Source organism: Crassostrea angulata, chromosome 9 (genome assembly GCF_025612915.1).
Source record: "Crassostrea angulata isolate pt1a10 chromosome 9, ASM2561291v2, whole genome shotgun sequence".
Lineage (NCBI taxonomy): Eukaryota > Metazoa > Mollusca > Bivalvia > Ostreida > Ostreidae > Magallana > Magallana angulata.
Window position 1 is genome coordinate 16,411,921 of NC_069119.1, and position 26,786 is coordinate 16,438,706.

The following is a 26,786-nucleotide window of genomic DNA, read 5'->3' on the forward strand; positions in this document are numbered from 1 at the left end:
AACACAATTTTAAATTCTTCATCATTTTGATCTTTGGTTAAATGTTGAAAGTGCCTACATGTTTATGAAATTTAAGATATTAAGTTCTTTATATTTTAATGATGCTTCATAATAATGGCTTTGTTTGATAGGCTATATCAGGGCTTAAATACGGTAAACACAATGAAAAATCAGATTTTAAACTGTTATTTTCTAAGAAATAAAAATAAGTAACAAGTCTCGGAATTTTTCCCATTTTTGACTAATGAAATATATCTGAAATGCCTGCAGTCTTTCCAAAATCGGCAATAAACAAGATATTTAAAATGATGCCAAAATAGAATAATGAATATAGGTGACGGGAATACTTTTTCCATGATTTAAAATAGCATGTGAAGAAACTGTTTGTTTTCTAAATAATTTCTTTTAAACCTTTAAGTACGGGAAAAAAATCACCAAATCATCTATGACGTCATAATGGTTATAGCACCTTATGGTCAAGATCTAGAAAATGATTCCGGAGCGTCTTTTTGGTGCCAGAACCATTATGACGTCATTAATGATTTGGTGAATCTTTTCATCGCTTGTATGTTGGATTATTGTAAACATAAAACTACGGTAGTTTTAATAATTCTGAACGATTTGTCTTTTTCAAACGTAAATATAAGTCATAAACAGCAATGTTTAAAAATTCATCGGGGATATGAACTTGGTTGGTGCTTGATGAAATCTTTTGAGAAGCCCTTGGGGCATCACAGGGATTGATCACGTGACCAACCAAGTTCATATTTAGTAAACTTTTTAATTGCTGTTTATTTCTTTTAAAAATATTACAGCGTTAAATATATAGTAAAATAATATGAATAATAGGATGAAACAGTGTGCATCAAACTATTTAACGAAGGTTTAAGTGACTTTTTAAAATGTTTTTTACCTTTGTTTAATTGGGTTGTCCGTACAAAGTTAATAAAACGGGAAAAAACTTAAATTCCCCTTGGCTACAAATATCAAGATGCTGAACTTCCCTAAGATTATTTTTTTGTACTCGGGTCGATTGACGTGTTGTTTGTCTATACGAATACGGGTGCGTAGAGTTGTTCCAGTTTCATCTATATAAAATTCTTGGCATCCCCTACACGTAATGTTGTATATAACATATTTTGAGGCATGGGACACGTTCGCATTAATAATAAAGTCCTTGTTCCCAAACTTGAACGAATTCCCGACTTTAATGTTTTAGAAGTCCCACAGTGGGGATCGTTACGCTTGTTGACCGAATAAGATTGATGATGTTGAAAAGAAGACTTACTTGCAAAGTATCCCTCGGGGATTCTTGGGCTGTTTTTTTTTTTTTTTACTGTTAATGAACTTTTTTCAGCACTTCAGACATTTTTTCATCAGTTTGTATAAAATTTTGTTAAGGTGACGTACGACAAGAATAATATTTTTATAATTTGGATTATGCGTCGTTATGAGAGGTAATATATTTAAATCAGGTAGTTTTTTCAGGAGGATTAATAAGGTTTTCCCTATTCAGTGATAATCCTTTTTACAAAAACCAGCATCCGCGATTCCTAGTGGATGACGTTGTTTAATCAGGCTCGCTTTTAATTCATGTAAGCGTTAACGTTTATTTCTTTCTTTTGTTGTCATTAACTATGGTACACACACGCATTGTATGGAATTGCGCGTTTAGTATGGCTCGGATTGCAGGAACTGAATTAATGACGCTATTGATGGGTATCTGTTGGTTTGAAATATATGTCGGCGGTTAAATTTTCTCCGCATTTAGAGATGGGGACGTTCAAAAATGGACTTTGGAGTGCACTTTTATCTAGCGTAAAGTTGGTGTTTGGATCTAGGTTATTGTAGAATTATTGTCTAAAAAGACTGCTAAATTTGCGTCGCTCTCGTTTCAAATAATAAAACATTCGTCAATATATTTTTTCCATCCTTTTTTATATTTTGTACGGTTTGATGATTACATTGCTCTCTAGTTTTTTTCATACATTTTCTACTCTAAGTATGCCAAAGTGAGGGTGGCTATAAAGAATTCAGGGGCCATTTTAGTCCCCAAAGCTGTTCCTTTAAGTTGCAAATAATGTGTGCCGTTGAAAGAGAATGTGTTATTTTAAATATTTGGATAACTCTTTGCTGAAACGGCTGTTGATATTTTGTGGATGTTTATTCATCTAACATTTTAAGGGCACTGATACCTAGACCGGTGGTTATGTTTGCATACAACTTTGTTACATCTGTGACCGCGTAGATTTTACGGTGGTAGAGAATTCTCGTCTGGAACTGAATCCTTCGAGTGCAGTACGAACGGGGACGTGAGGGAATGTTGGCGTCGAGGGTATAAGGTGTAAGGTTGTGGCGTGTTGTAGCCCGTAAGGTAAAAACAAAGGGTAGGTTTGTCGTATTTCCGAAGGTCTACCAGTATACAGTTCCAGAGAAATAAACACTCAGGCAACTGATGCAGGATCATTCTAAATTTATTGGACGCGAATCAACGATGGCAATATTATAACAATTTAACAGACAGACGTCGGATATGGCCAGTATTAGCCTCCGGATTCAAGACTCTGGGTGAGTCGAACGTGGCCGACGCTTGCCGCCGTATTCCAGACTGCCGATTGACAATTGTACAAAACTATATATAAGAATCTGAACGTTGAGCATAAATTGACAGGTGATGACATAAGTAAGCTGAGTGAAAGGTTCACAGATAAAAAATAATTAAATAAACTTAATATGTCTTTGATGTCCAAGACATAAAAAACTGATAATTGCACACTGTTTTTTTTTTAAAGAGATAAGCAGTTCTTGAGACATGACACTCTGTCTCTTTGAAATCACACATAGAGTCCGAAAAGTGTCAATCACCCTAAATGATATTGTATAGCAAAAGACATCTTATCTAAAAAAAATTAAGGTAGATCTGATGGCTTATTTGTGGACGTCTCAGCCTTTTTAACGCAATCCCCGCTGCTTTATATTTTTAAAAACAAGAAATGAAATTTCCGAACTTGACAAACAGACAAATCAACACAATATACATGTATTATAACAAGTTACTTTAATTCAAAACTTAACAGGCAGAACAAAATATACCTAGATTTATTTATATTTCCAAAAAAAAAACCCAAACTAATTTAGAAGCATTCTAGATCAATGAATTGCTTATTACAAGTGACGCTTAATTTTCTTCGTTTCCGATATGATATACGAGTATTTATATTTTTTCTATTTACTTTAATTCGTTCATACTCAATCATTTCTCGGAAACGAGGTATTGGGGAAAAGGAAATATTAAACATGAAATGTCGGCAAAAACCCTGTATATTCAATCTGATTTGCTGTTGATCTATTGCTAAGCGTACATTGCGTCGTATATAGGCCTATTCTAGATTGGCTTATCTTACGGTGGTCCGTCAGGAAAAACTGACAGGTTCCGATAGAACCAATCAAAAACCGGCGCCAAGAATCATTGAAAACGGTAGAGGAAACACGAAAGCTTGATTAGAAATTATGGAAATATAAATAACGCTCCGATCAACAGGGATCAAAGTTATTATATTTCACGGATTGGGGGGGAGGGGGAGGGGGGTCAAAGTCCCCCTCAGTCTCCTACATCCATAATACAAACATGAATATTTAGTTTTACCCTGTTGCAATGTTATCATTGTTTTCTGGCCTAAAATATTACATGAATTTTCCTTCAGATTTTTTTTTCCATGCAATATGCAATTAAATGTACACACATGAATTAATGAGTTTCATACAGATATAAGTAAGTGCAACGATATATAATACATATAGATCTATCAATAAATGCAAAAATTACTCATATACACAATATAATTCAATATGGTAGATCTGGACTAGTAAGTTATTGTGAAAGCTCTATTTACCGTTCTCTCTCCTGCCTATACGTATATTGATTATGCATGTAGTTCTACTGCCTACCGATGAATGGTAAGTTTTCCATACACATTTTTTACAACAACAAGAGTTATCCTCATTCTTACACCCCCTCCCTAAATATCGGTTAATATGCCACAGACAACCGAATTTATATATCTTTATATAACGTCAGGTGCCTGTGTGATATGCATATATCTCCTCAACAAAACAAACAAGTTACACTTTATAAGATATGGTAGCCTATGGGATATTTTTGAGTAAACCTTAAATCTCCATTCCAACATTTTTCTCTGAGACCAAATCTTTTGTAGATGTGCCTCGTAAGACGTTGCTTATTGAACTTGTCTGAGAAGATGGCAACAAAATAAAGTAAATAGCTCATGCGTATGGGAAACTATTGAGCAGCATTAACGTATTTGTTCAATATATATTGAACTGATAACAACCACTTATCCTTTTCTTAATCTCATAAAGGACATATAATAGCACAGCCAATGTGGTACTCACTACAACATACTATGAACTTTTCTACAGTTATATTAACGACAGTTTTAACATTCCTCTGCCAATATTGTGATTTTGCTACCCACACAAATATCATTAATGGCACAAAACACAGGAAACACATTACATTAATTAAGGCTGGAAACAACTACGCAAAGGGAGACAATTCAGTCTGCCTCTTCATCTAAATACAGGTCTTGAATCATCTCAAACAGGCTTTGTCTTGATGGCTTGTAATAAGACTGGTCTTTTTCTGAGTAACAGTTGCTGATACTGGACAAAACACTTGGGTAGCCGTCACTTTTCCCGCTGGTTTTGGGCCTGCGCTTCTTCTTTGTATTGAGTTTTGACAAGTCTAGCGTCAATTCCGATCGGCAGCTTGTAGGCGATTCACTTCTGGGAACTTTATCGTCAGAAACACTAGATTTCGCCGATCGGCAGTTTCTCCGCGCACGCATGTTGGGAAAGATGATGAGAGCACGTGGATGTGCAGACTGCGCTGACTGCGCGCGCGGCTTTTGTTCTTTTGCTGAAGATGGTTTCGCGTTGGAAAATCTTACCGATCGAGTTAACGTCCGATCTTGGGATCCGGTCTCTGAAACGCTTGACGTCTGCGGCCTTTTGGCCGCTGAATACAAACGTTCAACTATCCTCTTAATCTTGTGGTTATCCACGGTTGTGTAAGCTGGTGCTTTAGGTAAACATGTTTGAAATTTAGGGATATATTCAAGCTGACTCCTTCTGAATTTTTCCTTGGCGTGGATGTGTTTGATATCCTCCTTAATCACTCTCTCGCCAGTGTCACATGACCTGGGGCCAACAAGATGGTGGGAGTGTAACCCGCTGTAGATGTTACGTATTCCTTTATCCTTGATCACAGGATGAGAGATCACAAGATCCATGGCAGAATATATTTTTTTTTATCCGAAAACGAATTTCAATACACGAGTTAAACTCGGATATGGTTGCCGTATTACTGGTCCATCCATTTAGAATCTCCTCGAGTTGTTTTCTTTTTCTTTCGTTCTATGAACTGAGAGCTAACTGCTCGCGATGATATCCATAGGAGACATTAAAACCCTCCGACTGCACCATGGGAAAATAAATACCCGAACGTTAAAAAATTATACACTTGTATCATTAGATCACAAAACGACCTTACATTTCTGACTGAATGGTCGCTAATGTAAACAAACCGGATATTCACCGCCCTAATGTCAGAGAATTCCTCACTCGTCAATAAGTTTTATTAATAATTCTCTCCCTCTCTCTCTCCCTTCCAACACTTCTGTTGATTTGGGGTAACCGGTGAATTTATAAAAGAAGTATTTTAAAGCCCCGCGCGATAACAATGGACTGTCTTATATGTGTTTATAAAGTGAATCAATATTTAAATCTCTCCATAAAGAGCTTTTGCAAAACGAGCCTTTAATCATTTCCCTTTGATTTGATATGTCGAACTTTTAAGAGAAGCAGACACGGTCATTGTTCCCTTTTTAAAAACTTAATTCGGGTTTATTTGCTGGAAAGGCCAGAAAGATCAACTTACATGCGGTTAATCTTTGAGCGAGAGCGATTCTGTATGGTAGATCATCTTTTGTGTTTTGACACCCACATACTTAAAAAAAATCAAATAATCATATTTATATGTATGTACGGTCTTCCAACCACCTTTCACAAACTAACTTAAACTTATAAAAACTGATACAAAAGTTAAAACTTCATTAAAACTGATATTAAAAAAATTGCTCAACTTGGTTTTTAAAAAGAGCATGACTATTTTTTATTTTAGGAATGAGAAAAGTAACCTGCGAGCATTCAAAACCTTGGACTGTGTCATTAATATCAAGCTGAGAATTTTTTTTAAATGCTACCGCGGATATACATGTATTATTTACAATTGAATCAAGTTGTTTACTATGCAATGCATTTAAATTGTTGGCGCGGTCTGAATGCAAATATTGATTTGATCAAATTTTAGTCCATGACCATTCTGAATTGTTCAACACCCTAACATTATATTTATCAAGATAATCACGTATTCCTACTGGAATGAATATAGAATGTAACCTCGCATTAGAACAACAATTTAAAATAAAATAATGCTGGATTGTGAATCGAAGAAAAAAATTGGGGCTAGATTTGAAGAAATAAAGGTTGATGTTACTCTATTATACGAGACCTTCTTTAGTTTGTTAGCGCAATTAACTGCTTTTTTCCTCTTGATGTTTTGAAGGTAACGGACAACAGAGAGTCATTATTGTAATTTTTGCTCATATTTCAGCGCAATTACTTTTATAAGTTTTCTAAGGAAATTATCATTAGAATTTAAATAATGCCTGTATTTTTATCCCCATGAATAATGATAATAGAAATAGCACAAATTGTTGTAGATTCTCCAGATCATACCGTTTTTAAGGAGTTTTTTTTCTGGAATAAACTGCTATCAAAGAGTGAGTCAAAATTTGTAGGAAGGTAAATCTGCAATAAATAAATCTACAATTTTTGGTCAACCATGAAATCAAGCTTTTGCGCCATTTTACATATTTGTTTTCGTTTCGCTATCTTTGCAATCAATGAATTCTTTGCAAATATTTCATTAAGCTATCGTAAATATTGTTTCGACATAACTGTTAGACCACTTTACTGATGAATTGTTCAATGACAGTTAAATGAAATAATTATGTAACAACACATGTTATGTCAGTTATCCTTCGTAAAGTACAGTTGCCAGTTCACCTACACATTGTATTTACCCCTGTCGTGAATTTTCTGGATTACAAAAGGGTTAATGGTTGAAATAGTGTTTAATCAGTGCTAGCAATGTGCATTGAAAATGAAAATGCACGAACTAAGCAATTTCATTTATATTACGTGGGTTGAATAAGACCCTAGTTAATGCTTGTATGCGCTGGACAGTACTCATTTGTAAGCATCATTCGGATGGTTGCAATTTAACATCATGGTGAAGCGGCTTAATGAATTGCTGTTTAGAAGCTTGAATGACTGCTTCATTAAACGCAAAATAGAAATAGAAAATGTGACCTTAGCATGACAAAGTCTGATTGGAGAGAAACTATTTTCCTTTAATTGGGACCCCCTTCGTCTTCCTTGGAAATTGATAGACAGACAGTCGTCCAAAACAGAGGAAATCCCGATACAGACTAAGTAATTATAATCATGAATGAAAGGTCATGGCAATACATGTATAATGTCATCAGTGCGTTATATGATCATAACAATTTGTTATGTTTTTGTTATTGCTATGGTCATTGAAGAGCATAGGTCATTATCATTATGAAAGTGATAAAAAAGCGTGTCAAAATGTGAGATTTGTTAACTGTAATGCCGAAAAAACATCCCTAAAGGTTTTGAAATATTCACAGCTGATATACTACATATACGATAGAAAATGAAAAATGGATGAAGGCGATTCGAAGCGATGAAATTATGTGGATGGATTAAATTGGGTAATGGATAACGATTATCGCAACATCTCGGGTTTTTTTTCGACAGAGCTCGGAAAACCACTATTTTTTTCGGTTGTCATGGTGGAAGTTTTTTTTTCTTAAATTGACAAATATGTTGATTTTTTTTAGTTGAAGAATGCTGTTGAAGGAAAAATAACTCTTACTACACTCTGTATCATAGGATTTATTGATTTTGATTTTCATGATAACTTTCTGTCCAAATTGTATTTTAATACTCTGGAGGGATTTTTTTAAAACGCCACCTTTTACCTGAGGGACGCGGTAACACACCATTTTCAAACATAAAAGAACCCGTTTGATGCAGTCAGAAACGATGTTTAAGGTTTCACGAGGGAAGTTCCAAATATGTCAAACTTTTTAAAAAGATGTACATGTTTTACTAAGATTCTTCCATTTTAATTCCCCATAAAACCTTTTCTTTCAAATTACAAATTATCCAGAAATAAAATGGTCGGTACCTTAAACCTGCAAAATATAAAAAGTAATAAATTTGTACTCTTATCGGCTTCTGAATGTGAATGAATCACAATCAATATTTATTTCCATCTCTTTTTAAAGATGTAGAATGTTATTATCTATTCATGGTTAGGTACATTACGATTTCGATTTTAAATCCATTAGGGCACGTTTTGATAGAAAAAAGGTAGAAGATGGTATAGTAGAAGTAGCTTAAATAAAGATGATTGTTGAAATAACTTACATGTACTTGAGATACTTTCTCTTTATTTGTAAACAAGTACCAGTTATACTGCATGCGTCCACAATAATATTTTCTTTTTGATTGGATGAAGATCAAATATCTGATTCAACCATTGATTTAATGCCTTAATTTAGCAGTCTATAGAACATATTTTTTCCCTTGGTGCACGGAACAGCTTAGTGTGTTCTATTGCCCGCGGCCGCTGTCCTCGTGCAATATTATACAATTATTTAATGCTTGAGCAGTCAATAGACCAGAATATTTTTCCCGAGGTGCAGGGAACAGCTCAGTACGATCTATTGCCCGAGGCCAACGGCCGAGGGCAATAGATCATACTGAGCTGTTCCCTGCACCAAGGGAAAAATTCTGGTCTATTGACTGTTCAAGCATTAAATAATTGTTTTATTACCTAATTCCTTCTTAAGTTTTCGGGGTTTTACAATTTGCATATTGCAAATGGTTTTCGTGCCATTATGCAATGTATTAAGATTTTTTTTTTCATTGTTTACATGCACAAAACCTGTTGCATGCATTACAACATCTCAATTTAATATAAGTTTACACAAAGAAGGGGGGGGGGGGTCTTCAACGCATTATCTTTAAAATAGTCTTTTACCTTATATGAGGCTTTTAAACTGTTGATTAGTTGATTATTTGATACTCCATTTTGAATTTGGTTTCACCAAGTACTAAAAACAGCGTCTATGTAAAGGAATATACATTCCCTGAGAACTATCGAAAGGATGTAACATTAATTAACATACCCGCGTTCTGAAATACGTTGCCGGTCCAATAGATTGCAGTCTATTGACCGGCGGTCCAATAGATCACAGTCTATTGACCGGCGGTCCAATAGATCGCAGTCTATTGACCGGCAGTTCAAAATAGACGCAAATATTTAATTTGTAATAAAACAACAAAATATCTTTGATTAGGTAATAAAACTAATCAATGCACCTCGGGAAAAAATATTATGGCCTATTGGCTGTTTAAGCATTTTAAATAATTGTTTACTATTGTCTAGAAAAATGCGTCGAAAGGTAGCACGAAAATTAACAAATCAGAACGAGTTTTTGGAACAAAATACAAATGAATTTTAGTGTTATAGTAGTGCATTTTAGAAATTACTATTAATATTTCTTATCTTTGATTTTTGCTCTGTTAATAGATCGAATAAAAACAAAACAAGCAAACTTATCAAGTCAACAAATATATCACTGAAACCTGTAGGTACGAATCACGAATCCAAATTCATTACTTATAAACAAAAATGCAACTTTTTCATTTAATTTTTGTATACTTAAATAATTAAAATGCATTAAAGTATGGATCAAAGACATATTAGCAAGAAAAAGAGATTGCATGTTTAATAATATTACTGTTTTATTTTCTTGTTTGCATTTAAACTTGTTAACTTTTCAACAAGCTTTACAAAACAATCGTTTAAAAATAAGTTAACAAAAGACATGCAGAAAAATGTGTTGATAAGACAAATGAATGCTCTCATAGTTATTATACCCATAACCATCTTTCTACAGAGTCTTATAAAAAATAATGAATGCGTTGTATTAATCAATGAATATAAATCAACGTTTCTCTGACAAAATGTACATTTCCTCATTCAGCATTTGATTGATTTTTTACCGCTGCAGAAAATACAATTTTTATCTCAGAACAACGATTGACAATACCCTTTATATGGTATGTAAAGGTTGTCTATATAAAATAGATACATTTACAAACACAGGAACAATTGTTTCCATTGATAATCCATCAATTAGTTACTCACATCATTAACAATTAAACTCATTTTATAAACAAATGAATATCAGGTTTCATTATGTCATTTTGATATTTAAATTTACGATCAAAAACATTAAATTTTAAGTAAATGTCTACTAGTATTTAATGTCGTTGATAATATCTGAAGACGCACATTTGAATTACATGAATAAAAAAAACGTACTCAGTATGAAGTTTTCAAATATAAACAAATGTTTACAACGTAACAAACAATCAACAATCCCATTCAAAAGTTAATAATAGGTGTATTTATCTAACATTCTGTCGGCCATCATTTATCAGCAGACTACTGTTACAATAATAAATAACAATGGTGAATAAATTTTTCCGTTTTCCTGATAAATGAGACAAATCACCGGTTTTTCCTGAAATGTGTGTATCACAATAAAAATTTAAAAGGTAGAAGTAGACCCATTCCAGTATCTGTAACTAAATTTCCGCTCGGAGACATTCTCGTAACATCCTGGATAATACCTAGAGGAAGGTCCTTTATTATTAAGTCGATCACACGAATTTCTGACCAGGTCCGGCAAACTTTCGCTCGGTTTCACCCTGAGAATGGCCATTCGAATTTTCGCCGCCACTGTGGGCTGCATAAGTCTTGCACTGAGCTCCGATTCCCTTTCCTTGGATAAACAATTTCGCGACTCTACAGCCGGAAGTGAGTGTCTTTTAATATTGGATGGATTTTTGTACAGACGACCAACGACTTTGCTGACGTCACTGGATGAGAAAGCCCTGAAAGCTGGCGCTGGGTGAATTTTTGTTTGGGTGTGAATTTGGCGCTGACCGATTCCTGTAGAAACACACAAGTCCGAGAGAACGTTGGGTCCTCGGATTTTATGTAAGGATCTTCGAGTTCTGTAAGACAACAGCCGAGATTCGTGTACATGTTGGAAATTATAATCCTGAATTTTCCGATATGTCACATTAAAAACCATCTTGGCGTGCGTTAAATTCAAGAGAAAGCACCAACTACCAAGAGTTTTCAATGGCAGAGCACGGGAATAAATAAAAAAGTAATCCCAAAGGGGCCCTTTATATCCCTTATCGAGTGCAGGAAGTTTTTACTCTTGCCTTTTATCTGATAGAATTGTTTGAACATTTACACAGACAGACATCTCAGACCCAGATAAGGTGTACCCAATAAGATTCTCCAAACAACCTCCCTTCCAATCAGATAAAACCCCCAAAACCAAAAACTAGGTCTATATAACACTACCGGGGATAGACGTCCACCAAGGTTTGTTTTGGGATATATGATGCCACTTGTATGGGGAACTTCACGCCAGTTTCACCCGCGTTTACCGTTTTAAAACCCTTGACAGGTCTCTTATTATTTGGAGAGTTGATTGCTCTTACAATGACCATTTATTTTCAGTCAAACACGGAAACACTCCAAACTCCAGGCAACGCTGTAGAAGCGGGAAGACAAATTGGCCAGGTAGAAAAATTAAGTAAACCTGTCTCACCTGAGTTCGTTTTTTTTTATTTGGAGATAAAAGTGAAGTGGTACACAACATTCTATTTAGTTTTTATGGGAAGATTTTGTCTCTGCTTTTACACAAATTAGCCGAAGAAGTAAAATAAAATTTAATATTTTGATATAAACGATATCCTCGTAATGTAAACATTGCATTAAAAGAGCTGGATGGTCAACCTATTAACTATGAAATTTACCTGGGAATACTCGATATGATATTTTTTGCCTTTAACTGCCATTAAGTATAGGTAAACTCCAAATATTTTAGATTTAAGATTTGGATATTTTTTCCTTAAATCTTTTTTTTTTCCGAGCTTTTCTTATCAAGAAAATTAGTATAGTTTTAAGATCAGGTCCTTTTAGATAAAAATCTATTGTAGCATATGAAATATAATGTTGATATGTAATGTGCATGATTATGTTTTACAGACTGTAAGTATTGGCCTTTGTTAGTGGACCAGCCTTAGTATACTATTGAATACACTTGGTCCAAAATTCAAAGTCTACGATATGTGATAACTCGTAATTTTGTAATGCTATGAAGATGTAAATAGGAACAGGAACAACCAATTAAAATCCTAAGTGAAAATACGGATCATAATAATTACGGAAACAGTGTTAATTTCAAGTCAAACTTTTCCTCATTTACTATAGCTGAATCATAATAATACTATTAAAATTGGTTTTTTTTTTAAAATTCAAAATAGTGATAGCCCTTACGATATTTCAAAAGGTTTCAGAGCACATTCTTCCTGAATTGATCAAATTTAGATACGAGTTAAACCGTTTGTTTAAAATATTATACATGATTTTCAAGTATGAAGAATGTTTGGTAGACCATCATATCAGCGAAGAGTTTTTTTTACTTTTATAGCATTATTTATTTACAGGTTTACATTTTTAGTGTCTTGAGTTTCTTCTTATATCTAGACCTCAGTCACCTGCGCTAATCATCATATCTAAATCTTTGATATGATCATTTCGTGATTTGATTGAATGTATGAGATATTAATTATTCTAAAGCATTTTGATTTAATGCTCTCTTCTATAGAGAAGGTATATTCACATGTAGAAAACGTAACGTAACCATTAATTACAGCAGTAAAGTTTAATTATATATACATGCATGCACTTAAAAATATATATCAATACGATAATGATGTGCTGATACTGTATATGCAGTATTTCTAAACAAAATTGTGCAGAGGATGTATACTTTGGAGTCACTTTGAACATTCAGATTTATACAACGTTCGATCATTTGCTTTATTTAATATAAAACTATTTAAAACCTCTCATCAAACATTTTACACTTTTGCAAGTTCAGGAGTACTTAAGTTCGGTATTAACGAGTATGTCAAATGCTCAGATATGCTTTTATCTTGGACACTTCAAACTGAGGCGACATTAAAAGTCAATTCAACTACCTGTTTTTAGTTGGTTCATGTAAAACCAATTGTTTTTGAAAAATACATCGTAAATCAATGAAACGACGACGTAAGAAGTGATAGTTCTCGGCGACTTTGCCGTTGAAAGCACTAGTATCTGCGGATTCGGAATTATTACTAGGGGACAAAACTTCTAGAACTACTGTGTCCTATTGTAAGCGACGTGTCTTCTCTCGAGAACAGAAGATTGGTTTTGTAATTGTCGCCACAAATAACAGCCGCACAGAAAATAGATCCAATGAAATATATGTTAGATATTCATGTAATACTATGTTTCAATTCATGGTTTGATGGTTTGAACATATTTTATTGTATAAACATATACAAATGGTTCGAACACAAGTTCTTACAACTTACGAGGTTCTTACCAAGTATAACAATTTACAACTGTATAGTAGTTTAAAATGGAACGTACATAGAAATGGATATTACTAAATAGTTAAGTTATTGAACAAACGTACATGTAAAAACAGTTTTTTCTTAATTTGGTCTAGGCAGTAACATTGAAATTACGAGAATCTGCCACAATCTCTTATAAATCTTTGAACAGCTAAAATTCATGTATAACAGTTTTTGAAAAAATATAGGTTGCCAAGCAGGTCAAAAACTAAAACCAAATTGGCAAAGTGAATAATAATGTACATAGATACTGTAATCCATATGCAGAAATTTCATTATGGCATATGTGAAACCCTATGTTTAAAATATTTTAAAAAAATTTCAAGTATAAAGAATGATTGGTAGACCATCAGATTTACTTAGAAGCTTCGACTTTTAAGGCATACCAACTTTTTTTCTGTCTTGGTTTCCTCTAAAAACTTATATTTAGACCTTACCTACGCTAGTCGCCATATTTTAATCTTTGAAAGAATTTTTGTCACAGTGCATTTAGGTTTCCGGGTTGTTTTCAAAGGGTTTTTGAAGTGCTAAAAGCTAATTCATAAACTGTTGCAGAAATGTATAGTAATCCTTTTTTAATACAAGAAAGAGTTCGAAATGCAATTTTATTTGATTTTTTGTGTGAATTTTTCATAATGTACACTCATGCGAAAAGTTCATAATATAGATGAAAATAAAAAGTCTAAACAAGGTTATAATCTTAACATTCTACATAATTATACACCGAGAGCTTATAGCTACAATCTTTAAGCAATGCAAAAACAGAGTATATTTAGCATAAACACATCACATGTATATACACATTAAACAGGCCGCAGGATCATGAAGCATTTTCAGACTTTAGTCCAAATTTCAATCATTGATAAAAGGAATACTGCTTATAAGATTATGTTTGGAATTAATAATTTTCAACATAATATACAGGCAATTTTTTAAAAACTTTTTTATTTTTTCGATGTATTCAACCACAAGAAAATATGAGAGTGTACAAGTTTTGACTTAAGTTCAAGACAGATTCATGATCTTGGAGCTAAAGTATAGCATACACAATTAAGATAACAAAAATGAATAATTAAAAAAAAATTAAAAATGTGATCAAACATGGTTGCTGGTTTTTCTATAGGAATATATAACATTAATTTTATGTCTATAATAGCTACAAGGTTAATACAACTGTTTTGGTATGAAAATGTGGTGTTGGTTTATTTATAACAAATCAACGAACAAACAAAGAATGAACAAACATATACTTGACTAAATGTGACTTAAGAGAGCTGGATGGTCGTGACCGGATTTAGACTTTACCAATTTTCTTTAGAAAAAGAGCTTTGCGTACAGTTATAGGAAAAACTGAAACGTAAAAACTAAAATACATTGCATTTTTCTTTACTAAATAATATCTAATAATTTAGATAAACATATAACACAAATCAAGGTAGATCTGATGGGTTATTTAGCTACCAGCCTCTTTAAATGATTTGATTTCCATCCAGAAACACATGCTACAATTGAGCGTATTAATCTAAATACATGTTATACATTGGCATACAGAATATACAATATCATTGTTTATTAAAGCTGTAACAACAAATGAGGCTTCTCGATAAGATCTACTTACTATAATGGTGGAATAAAATTGTGTTTTGAAACATGCAAACGTTTTTGTAGATTCCTTTCTAATTGCTTGAATATAGGTATTTTCTATGAAAATAAGTTCAACTTTGCTTTCTTTACATTTTTATTTCTGTTGCGATGTGGATGCGAATAAATAAAAAAGAAGCGCAAATCCTGAGGACTAAACTTTACGGAATTGGTTAACGGACAAAGCAAATTAAGTCTTAAGTTATTAATACTTGTTTTATTTTCTATTTCATATTTCCATCGGTTCTTCATTTTGACATACACTAAGGCCAAAGGCTTCAACAATTTTGTCGATTCTACAGACAGCCGTTTTATGGTTAATCAAAAGTTTAGCGAACGCTATTCCAAGAGGTTTTGTTGGTTTTCCGTTTTCCATCAAGAAAACCCCGGAACCTGAATCACCCCGTTCGAAAAAAGGACGACCGATACTTTCAATGGAAAAGCATCTGGCAAAGTAATAAAATCCACCAAAACTAAAGTCTTTATCTACGCAAACGGATAATGTATTTCCTGTCAAAAGGCCCTCCGTCTCTCCTGTTGATCCTCCTCTTTTCATTACTTTGCTCACGTTAAACTGAAGAATGTTTTCGTCTGCTATCTGCAATTCACTCATTTCTACAACACAATAAAAATTTCAATTAAGATATTAAGAATATCATGATGAAGAGTCTCTTTCTGTTTTTATTTCGCATAAAAATTAAGAAAATCGGCAAATTCCAGATGTATGTACGTGCAGAAGAGATTTTGATATTATTTTTACGGTTCTAGTGTCAGTAAATTATTGTGAAAATCCCTCTTGACATTGGAATTAATATTTAATATTAATAAAGATAAAAGGAATTCACAGATAATGATTTTTAGATTTTGATAAAAGAGATTTAGTACGGGGCCCAGATTTGATGTAAAGGCATGTGTCCGATACGAGTTCTCAATAAAAATGAGTAAAAGAGAGTTATTCAGCACCGATATTCTGAACAGCTTATGTTTTTTTGTTAATCATACCTCCTTCTCTTGGTTCGGAATTTTCAACAAACGCAGCATCTATCCCAAAACCTTCTCCAAAATTTCCGCAAAATGATTCCCTTACTTTTCCGATAACTTGGTATTGTGTGTTATCAGGGAGTAATGGATGAACTATCTCATCTTGACAATCACTTGAAACTAAAGTTGACAATAAGACATTGAAGTTGTATAAATCATTCAAATTTCTAGCTGCAACATGAGCAGCTGTGAGAAAACCAGTGACTGGCGATTTAGAGTCCTTTAATTTTACCAAAAACCCAGCTGAACCAATTCCAATTGAAGGTACCCCAATGCAACAACCAGGGTTAGGATAAAAACTATGCCGGCAATCAAAGCACATTCCAAACATGACGAGGTCTTCCCTAACATGACAATGCAAACCATCAATAGTCTTTGGTAGCGGGTCCTCGCCGTATGGTATCAAATCTTTGTCTAAGCTATATATAACTATACATGGTTGCATCTTACCTTCGAAATACATGCTACCTGCATCAAGTCCTACAATACTTGAATATTTTGCGTACAGTTTCTCTGCATGTTTGTTGATTATTTCACTTAGTTCTGTTCTAACATGTCTCTCGTCTAAAAATGAGCTGTAGTCCACATGTTTTTTTTCAGCTTCGAATATTTCTTTAGATTTTTCGGCTACATTAACAAACTCAAAACATGTTCTTTTCGGAATTTGGTTATTCTGCTTGAAAAAATTCATTGCTCCTCTGTCGTCATGACCAAGATAAACTTTTATAGCTGGGTTATTATCCTTCTGACCAGCGATGTATTTTAAAACTGAAGGGTAGCTCTCAAGTCCTCGTAAACACTGCAGATGTTCTCTTTTTTCCCATGTTTTCACAGCTATTAAGACAAGAATGATAAGCATAAAATATCGAAATTACAGGTTTTATATTGTAACGTAATACATGTAAAAAATGTTATTGCCTGCAAGTTCTCCACCAAAAACGATAATACTGCCAAAAAAAAATCTTTCATTCATTTGTATGTATAAGACAACTTGAGATAATATGAATGAAAAACATCATTTTCGAATACAGTGAACGTTTAAAATTTTCAGATTGTATGATAGATGATAAAAATGCAACTTAAAATTCTATTAAAGAAAAAAAATTATAAAAGCCTTAGCGGTTTCCATTTCAAGACATGTGGATCAGTAGTTGACGCAAATTCTACTAGATATCAAATTTATGAAAGAAAATAAAACTAGAGCAAAGCTCGTTGAAAAGCAACGAGGAGATCTTTCGTTGCAGGATCGTTTCGAAAAATGAATATTGGTGTGTATCATGATATACTGTGAGATCAACATTGTTTCTGGGGGATCAATGTTCGTGTTCGTAACGTCGTCTCTTCCTTTGGCCTAATCATACATAAATTGGGCTATGAACATTTATGGTTTAAATTGTAACAGAGGCAAACACACTTAGATCGAGCAAACTTGCTCCGATCAGTAAGATACATGTACGCAGATCAATCATGCAATGAGAGTAGGTCATTTACATTATGATCCATATTATGATTATTTATCAGAGATTATATGGCATGGTATATGTAGATACATTTTTTAAGGTAAGAAATGAATGTGCAGGGGATCTGAATCTATAGAACACCCCCCCCCCCCCCCCCCACACACACACACACGGCTGCATAAATAGTAATTCATAAATAATCGTTTAACTGTCTGGGTTCCGTTTCACAAAACTATCTTGTGATCTAACATAAGACAATTATTTCCTCAAGATCCTGAAGACATACTTTATGCTTGCATATATTAAAATTTCCAATGCGAATTGAAATAAAAAAATATATACTAATGATAAGACTGTTTTCATTTGGTCTATATTTTAAGTTTTAGATAGTGAATTTTACTAATTGTTATGAGTTTTATGCTTTAAAATATTTTTTGTTCGCACAAACTTTATATAATTTACGGTCAGGGGGATGTTAATTGCTAAACTGGGTTGCCTAATATGATAAAATTTGGTCATAAAACATTCGTTAGAATAAATTACATGTTTATCATATTAAGAGATATCTTACTTAAGAAACAACAGGTTTATTTATGAAGTAGACTGAAAGTCCGTATGGTAAAAAAAATCAGTGAAGATGTCTAGGAAGTGTCTAATTTCACATACACACTTTTAAAGCAAACTTCCTCTGTTGTGAATGTTCTGAAGAAAGAGACATGCGAATAAAAGCGTCAATAAATTCTTTGTGAAAAAATCGAATGACTTCAATATGCAAGCGAGTCTTACTTTTTTCTTCGGTTTTATACACAGATTACAATACCACAAAAAAATGCCGTCCTTTGGTGTTTAACCAAAAATAGGCTGTTCTCATGTTAAGTTTGGAATGAAAACATGTTTTTAGCTGTTTTAAAATTAAGCCATATCTTACGATAATCATAAGATACGACAGTTTTGTAAAACAGTTTAACGACTTTATGACAAAGTTCGGTCTGAAGACATTTATCGTCATAAAATAGTTTTGTAATATGTCTTCTTGGTTTGGATATTACATTTTAAATTGCGAATTCTAAATGAGGATTGAAAATAGTTAACCTAATGGGCTTCAGTAAGGTTTATTAATGCAATTTTTGGTTGATTCTCAGAAGGTGGGGTTGGGGGTTAAAAAATCTGTGGCCTGTTTATCAAGCTGTAATTATGTAGCATATGTCAATTTGTAACGTTTCTTTGAGAAGGCTACCAATCAATATACTCTCAGTAATGGTGCATGTTTATAAGATATAATTTAAAAATTTTGTTTAAAAATTAAATTTTAAAAGGTTAAATTTCTTTTCATTATAAAAACATAATCGCCTTGATGAATTAACATTAGATAAAATACACAAGCTTATTATTAGTCTGTTTTTATCACCTAGACAGTTATTACTTTCCAGTATTTTTTCGCTAATCACACCTGGAAATTAAACAAAGTTGTATACACCTCTTTTAAAATAGTACACTTAATTACTCTATTTAAAACACATTATAAACACTAAAAACCTGAAAAGCTATTCATACTAATATTTCAACAACACATTCCAAATTGATATTCCTTTTTTGGAAAAAAAAGATACGCCTAGTTTTGTTTTTTCATTATACTTACCCTTAATCTGATCGTTAAGTTTTAATTCACTTATAGCTGCATTAAGTTTCAATGATACATTCTTCAAATCCTCATCAGTGGCTGCAATCGCAGATAAGACGTCTTTCAAAATGTCACTTTTCTTTCTAGAAATGTCCCTTGCGACATTTTCCCGCATTTCCTCAGAATTAACATTCATATTCTTACTTTCTGACAACGACAAATTGGATATGAAGATATGAATCAATACTCTGTTTATCCTAAGTTCAAACTCTCGTTTTGTCATTTTGATCTGCGATTCAAAATGCTTTGATATTTCAGAATAAATTGTTGATCCCAGTACTTCTAAAGTTCTTTTTAATGTACTCAATATTAATTCTTTATTTTCTCCTAATTTATGAATTTCGGGGAAGTAAAAAAAATCACTTAAAACAAATGCCTCTTGACTAGGTGTTAATATATTTTCTTCTGTCAAAATTCTCTCCATGTCTCTTTCTAGAATCGTATTCAGACAATCCAGATCATTCCTTAAAGTTTGGAGAACACTACAAAGCCAAGTTATCTTCCTGAGTGCACTCAGTTTTGAAATCTCTTCAAAATCGTCATATACATGTTGCAGGAATATTTTACCTGAATCAATGAGAGTTTTGTATTCTCTATAAACCCTTAACTTGGCTTCTATTACGCGCAGAGATTTGCTGTGAATCAAGATAACTCTAACTTGGTTCTCACGGTTGTCTCGTAGAAATCTTTCCCAGTCATCAGAATCCTTAAATAAAGATAAATGAATACTTCAATTTTATTTTTGAAATCTTAAAGAACTTTTGTATTTCGGGTAAATACAACACGGAAACGTACAACCGCATTTTGTTGTGTTATTCAAACACGATTTATTCTCATAATTATATAGTCAAATATACTGTGGAATCATTAAAATTCGTTGGGGCCAATTTCCGTGAATTGTGGGATTCTGTTTATTTGTAGGGATGTTATATCGTGGATGCCTCAGTTTTCAGTTCCATTAAAAACTTATTCTTTCAAAAAAAAATTTCGTCGAGGATGGAAATTCGTGGGGTAAGGGTACCCACGAATACAACAAGAGTTGACCTATTACGAATTCAAATGATTCCACAGTTAATGTGTTAAAGTTGGGCAAAACAATTACAACAAATTAAAAATTTCTTTTAAGTGGCGCTATTTTGCTATGTTTTGAAAAACTTTAGCACATTAGCCTATCAAAATCGAATTAAACAACATTGCACTGAAAATGCATATTAATTTTGACGCTTAGATTAAACGTCGCAGACATTTTTGCGGTATATCATAAATGACGACTTATTTATATAAGAAAGGGTCAGTCATAGTAATTAATACGTATCAATGATTAGTTTAGAGTTCTGTATATTACAAGCTATGATATAAATAATATATGTATATAATATTTTTACCATGCGCTCTTATCTGGCATCTAAGGCTACCGTGAGGTTCCTACAGAATATCAAGGATTTAGCTATTGTGTGTATGATGGAGTGATGCTACCGGCTATTTTGGGGTTTCAGAAATGTGTGTGTGAGTTTGCATATGGGGGGGGGGGTGCCCTTAATTTGAGTAAGTAATCCAAGGTCTGGTTAAGGCTTGTAAGGTTTATTGAAACAAATATAAAATTAACTTAAAATGAATCTAATCACTCTATCATAATCGCAATTACCATTCTTTATTTTTTAAAAGAGGGGGTTAAATGTGAGATTAAAAAAGTTTCATGTTACATGACAACGAATTGTGAGCTATGTATCTTGCTTATAACTCTACGACTGGCACTCAAATGTTGATTGATCATCAAAATTGCATTTCTAAAGCATTATAAACACTTCAAAGAGAAAACGAAATTTTGACCAAAATCGTGACCACTCCCCTTTTATTTACAATTTGAAGGTTTAACACAACATCAAGAGGCCGTTGTCGTGGTCATTTTCAACAGAAATGACTTCGTCGCAGGTAGTTAGATAAAATAAGTTTCATCTGCAAATAAAATGTGTATGCAAGATTTGTTGACTTCGATCAAACGATAAAGATTTTCGCATAATAAATTTGTTAAAATAATGGATGAAAATGTTCTCAAAGTCTGCAAATGTATCTAAAGAGAAAAATCATGACAATATGATACATTTTTTTAGCGATTACTCGTACCAAATTTTTAACTAAAAAGTGTGTTACATGTACTTGAAAACAAAACAGGTTTTTCACTATTTGTAAAAATAATACAAAAATGTGTCTAATAGAGAGAAAAATGTCTAATATGAGAAAAAGAAATTGAACGAAAAATGGTTAAATTTAAGAAATATTGCTTATTTTCACAATATGACCGATCCCGATCAAATTCAAATTATTCTGATTTAAATTGCAAACTTTTTTTTCTTCATTTGCAGTCAAGACGTCATTAGAATTTAATGGTTCAATCAATTTACCAACCATATTACAACCAAGCATTCTAGATTATAAATTGGGGCTAAATGTTATGTATATAAATTTTCCATCATTCGAGTCAAGATCATTTTTACTTCTTTCTAGTGTGGTTCAATTTAAAACATTTGCAATAATTTTTTTAAAAATTTCCCGATTTGATTCAATATGTTTTTTGAATAACCCCCGAAAAAACAACAAAAAAAAAATTGCCTTACATTTCATCTCTACAAGATATTTCCCATTCAAAAAATTATCTTTACGTTTAAAAAATATGAACAAAAGAAGTTTTTTTTCATAAATAGTTTTCTATTAGAATAATAAAAAGTCACATTGAAATAACAGGACATGACTTATTAGATATTAATACCATGCATTTATTAGCTTCAAGTTTTAAACTCTACAGTGTTTTACCTGTTACCAAAATATATTTTCTATTTTCATCTTTGTTTTATGTAGGGCATATACATGTACACAGTGTAGGAACGGAAGTGGGCAGTTTTGGGTAACGCTGTTCGTCGAAGCGACGAACAAGTTGCTCCACGTACAGTATTGTTGTTAGTCTAAGAAGTGACAAAAAAGTTCTGTGTGTACTTTTTAAAGATAAACTATTTCTGAGTTTTCCGATTAAAAAATGTAACAATTTTACTAGTAATATTAATTATTGGTTTAAAACTGTTCCAACCTTTACACCAATTTTTCGATTTTTCAGACGCTTACCTGAGCTTGTTCTAGAAGACGTAGTTCTATTTTGAAAGGTTCCAATCTTTATACCAAACAGAGTTTTAGACGCTTTTCATAGCTTGTTATACAAAAAGAGGTACTTATGATTTAAAAACATGGTTTCTTATGATGTCAGGTATTAGGCCGATAGCTTGGATCGCTTAGCATGTCATATTTTTGCTTTTAACGATTTGCTTTTTTACATGGGACTAACTTTGTTTACTGTATTGGTAGCGTTGCTATATTGTTTTCCAATTGTACACGTAATCAAAATAAAATAAAACAACAGAGATTAAGTAGAATAAAATACAGATATATGGAAATTAAATTGCATTTAAAACAGAATTTTTTTTCAGCGTAACAAATGGGTGAGTTTTACTGCTGTTTTAACCATGTTGCATATTTTAGCAATCTATATATAAATATACACAATTCAGGTCAATAATTACGTTAACATTATACATGTATATATTCTACGGATAATGCATTCAAGATTTACATGTGTGTTCGACACTAAATAATTATACTTCTTGCATTGATATTCCAAAAAAATATTTTCAGTTTACCTTTTATTCATTCCGTTTAGTGTTTATTTATTTGTAAAAGTTAATTTTGATATTTTGTACTTTTTGTTCGATAAATTGTTGAAGGAAAAGGAATAATATTACAAAAATAACCTTCAGGTTACACAAGTATAGTAGTAGTATATGCGTCTTTGTATATACTGAAACAAGAATTTATCAAATCTTAAATATTTTAAGTAAATTTATTGCAATTGCTAGTTCCTCAAAAATTGATCATATTTTCAATGCTACCTACACCTGTAGATAGTGAAGTAATAGAAACAATTTTATGCATGTGCAGTGCTGCGTTGTCGAGAACTAATGCCATAGCTATAGCCTTACGTTTACGCCTCTAGTTATGCCGCCTTATGAAATGCAAATGACGCCCGGCTAAGTTTCGGTGTAAGTCCTTGGACTAGACTAAAGTTATAGCTTGGTCAACGTTCTTGATAGCATCACTGTACATGGGTCTTGTGTTTAAATAGCGTCTAGGAATTTTATATTTTTCAAAACCTTTGATTTTTAGAAATATTTGGAATAAAAAACATAAAATCTGGGACTATACAATAATAGTGCACACTTTTCTAATAAAAAAATATTTCATTGTCAATAAATCTTCTTCATGTTCATTAAGAATCCTCAAAAAACGCTTTATATTATATGTGACTCAATGACAATATTTAAAATTTGTAAACTGTGGAAATATGAATGTGAAGCATGAAAGCTAAAAGGTTTACACGGAAAGCTTAAATGTTTACATGAATAACTAAACGGTTTACACGAAACTTTTCTCGCAAGGAAGTCGCATATATTTTTATGAACATTTAGTACTACGCTTCATTCTTTTTAAAGTTGAGTCTTTGACATCTTTTCAAAACATTGCATACTTCAACATTTTGATTCGTTGCGAACTTTGTTTTGAAACAGTTTTCGACAAACAAAAAGATGATACCTTTGGCTTGACGATAAGTTGTTTTTTTTCACAGGTAACCGTGACTTCAGCAACATACACTTTCCCTGGTTCGTGACTTTCTGTTGTTGTCTCAAACGTGTTATTTAGAGTAACTTCTCTTGAAAGTAATTTTACTTCAAATATGATATCAGAAAATTTAACATAGCGGAAGAGTTCGTTGGCAAATGTAAAATCTGAAGTTGGCAGGTGAATATACTCGATCAGTAAACCATGCAACTTCTCTATTACTTCTATAGGTTGGGAAAAATCAACGCTGTGACCTATAGATAAAAAAACAAAATTCAAACATTCATATAAACATAAAAAATGAAAATAAACAACCAACGACTGTAATGGCAACAATGACATGACACTTGAATTAATTTAATTTAAAAAATATTTTATTACGCAATATATCACGGATGGGATACCAGGCATTGCCTATATATATATTCTCCGACATACAAAGTCAAGGTCATATATACACAAGATTTAGTGCAATACAATATTGACAATAATATTATAATGTATATTCTTTTGATAAATATATGCATATATATTTAAAATATATGATCAGAATATATGATCAGAAATTACGATATGTATAATGATACTTATAATGAAATCATTATTGGTAGTAACTACATGTAGTAATGATGGTAATTAGAAAATATACAAACAAAAGGTTATATACACAGGTGTAGGCTCTGTGGTATAGTACAATAAGAACAACTAGATGGATTATTTAAACCTCTTTCTAGATTTGATAAATTTATGTACATTTTTAAATATTGCAATATTTTGTTCATAAGTTAGACGAATATCACCATTAAGAATGAGATGAACTGGAAAAGGTATTTGCAGTCTTAAGGAATCTATATTTTGGATTAGTAAATGTCTTTGAACACATTATTTTGGACATTCAATGACAGTGAAAACATGGTTCATGATTGTTTCCACACATTTCACAACTTGGGATGTCACTCAGAAAATGAGTATATAAATAACTAGCTGAGACTGAGTTACTAAGTTAACAATGTATTATATTTTCCTTTGAAATTCCAACACCATAATTAAAGTATTTTTTGGTTTAAGAACAATACATATCTTTTATGCCATGTGTGAATGATGAGAGTGTTGAAAGACTACGGCTATTATATGGGAGTTCATTCTGAATTCTAATTATTGAGGATAAAAAACTTTTCATGTAAGAGGTTGTTTCAGCTTAGGGCGAGGAGCCATTATTTCAGCAATAACTTTGTTTCTTAGATCACGATACTTTTCCCAATGATGAGGGTTCTGAGTCTTAACAGCTTTTTTATGTATGCAATTTCTTTTCCTCATAAGCTTTTTAATAGAATTGTTCATGAATGCTTTGTTTCTAGGTCGAATTGCATGATCTTTATTAGTAATATATCTTTTGAATGCATTAGATTATAATATTTGTATATATAATTTATTTCAATAATACTTTTAGTACTCAAAACTTATTCCTCTCAATTTGTTGCAGTTAAATCAATGTTGAGATAACCATAATTGACATTATTTTAATCTCTTAGTACCCTCTGATAAGCAAGCTGTTTCATAATATGAAATGTAACTTCCACATCTGTTTTAGAATGGGTATTACAACATGGTGGAATGACAAAATTATCATAAACAATACTAGTGTTATTTGTTATGATAAGGTCTATACACGTACCTTGATGTATAGTAAAATTGGTTGACTCATGTATTAAGTTTAATTTGAGAGACAAAACCTTTGTAAGAGTAGCTTTAACTGCAAAGTCTGATGATGATCAAGCAAACAATTGACATCAAAATCTCCCAGTAAAGAAAATGTACGTTGCATTCCAAGATTTTTGCAATATTTGAACAAACTATGTTCCAATAATCAACTAAGGAGTTAGGTGGCCTATACAGTACACCTACAAAGAACTTTTTATTGGTAAGATGTATCTTAGACCAGATAATTTAATTTCTAGATTATTACTTTGTGGATCTCTACGTTCATAGATTACAAAATTCATTAGAAATATACATTGCCACGCCACATCCATGCCTATTTTTATCAAGACGCATAGGTGGATGAAAGCCACGGATTACTAAGGAGTTATTATCAATGCTGCAATCATGGTGTGTTTCACTAATGGCAATAATATCAAATTTGGATAATTCTGCAGCAGTGATATCAACTTTTGGCAGTAAACTACACACTTTAGTACATAGTTATGTACTATTTTCAAGGAATTTAGTCTTGAATGATTTGCAGGACCTGGGTTTGTTTCAATGCAACCAAGTATTTTAAGATATTGAACCATATTAAGATAATAATAAATATCAAAAACAAATAGCCAAGTAAATCATAACGTACAAGGAGAAAAGTATAAAGCTGAAAAACACCCATGGCTTACAACCAGACTTCATATGTTTAATCATTGGAATCAAAGATAAAGAAACTATTGTGAAAAATTATAAGCATAACCGTGGGTTGCAAGCTGTGTAATACCGGATATTTATAGATTAATGCTAAATACAGAACCAAATCCGCACAGCAAAAAAAGTGTGCATAATGATAGGTGAGAAAATATATG

General features: G+C 32.4%; 1 protein-coding gene across 1 annotated transcript; it reads right to left on the minus strand.

The window, feature by feature from the left end:
- Positions 1-13,638: 13,638 nt before the first annotated feature.
- Positions 13,639-24,334, minus strand: LOC128162523 (uncharacterized). Its single transcript, XM_052825758.1, has 4 exons — positions 24,193-24,334; positions 20,125-20,263; positions 16,378-17,250; positions 13,639-15,990 (listed from the first exon to the last, which is right to left on the minus strand). The coding sequence occupies exons 3-4, from the start codon at positions 17,105-17,107 to the stop codon at positions 15,605-15,607; spliced, it is 1,116 nt and encodes a 371-aa protein (XP_052681718.1). The 5' UTR covers positions 17,108-17,250; positions 20,125-20,263; positions 24,193-24,334; the 3' UTR covers positions 13,639-15,604.
- Positions 24,335-26,786: the final 2,452 nt, after the last annotated feature.

Coding starts and splice junctions, on each gene's coding strand:
- LOC128162523 (XM_052825758.1), bottom strand. CDS start 17,107: ATGAATTTTTTCAAGCAGAATAACCAAATTCCGAAAAGAACATGTTTT. Junction 15,991..16,377: donor TTCCGAACCAAGAGAAGGAG/GTATGATTAACA, acceptor ATTGTGTTGTAG/AAATGAGTGAATTGCAGATA.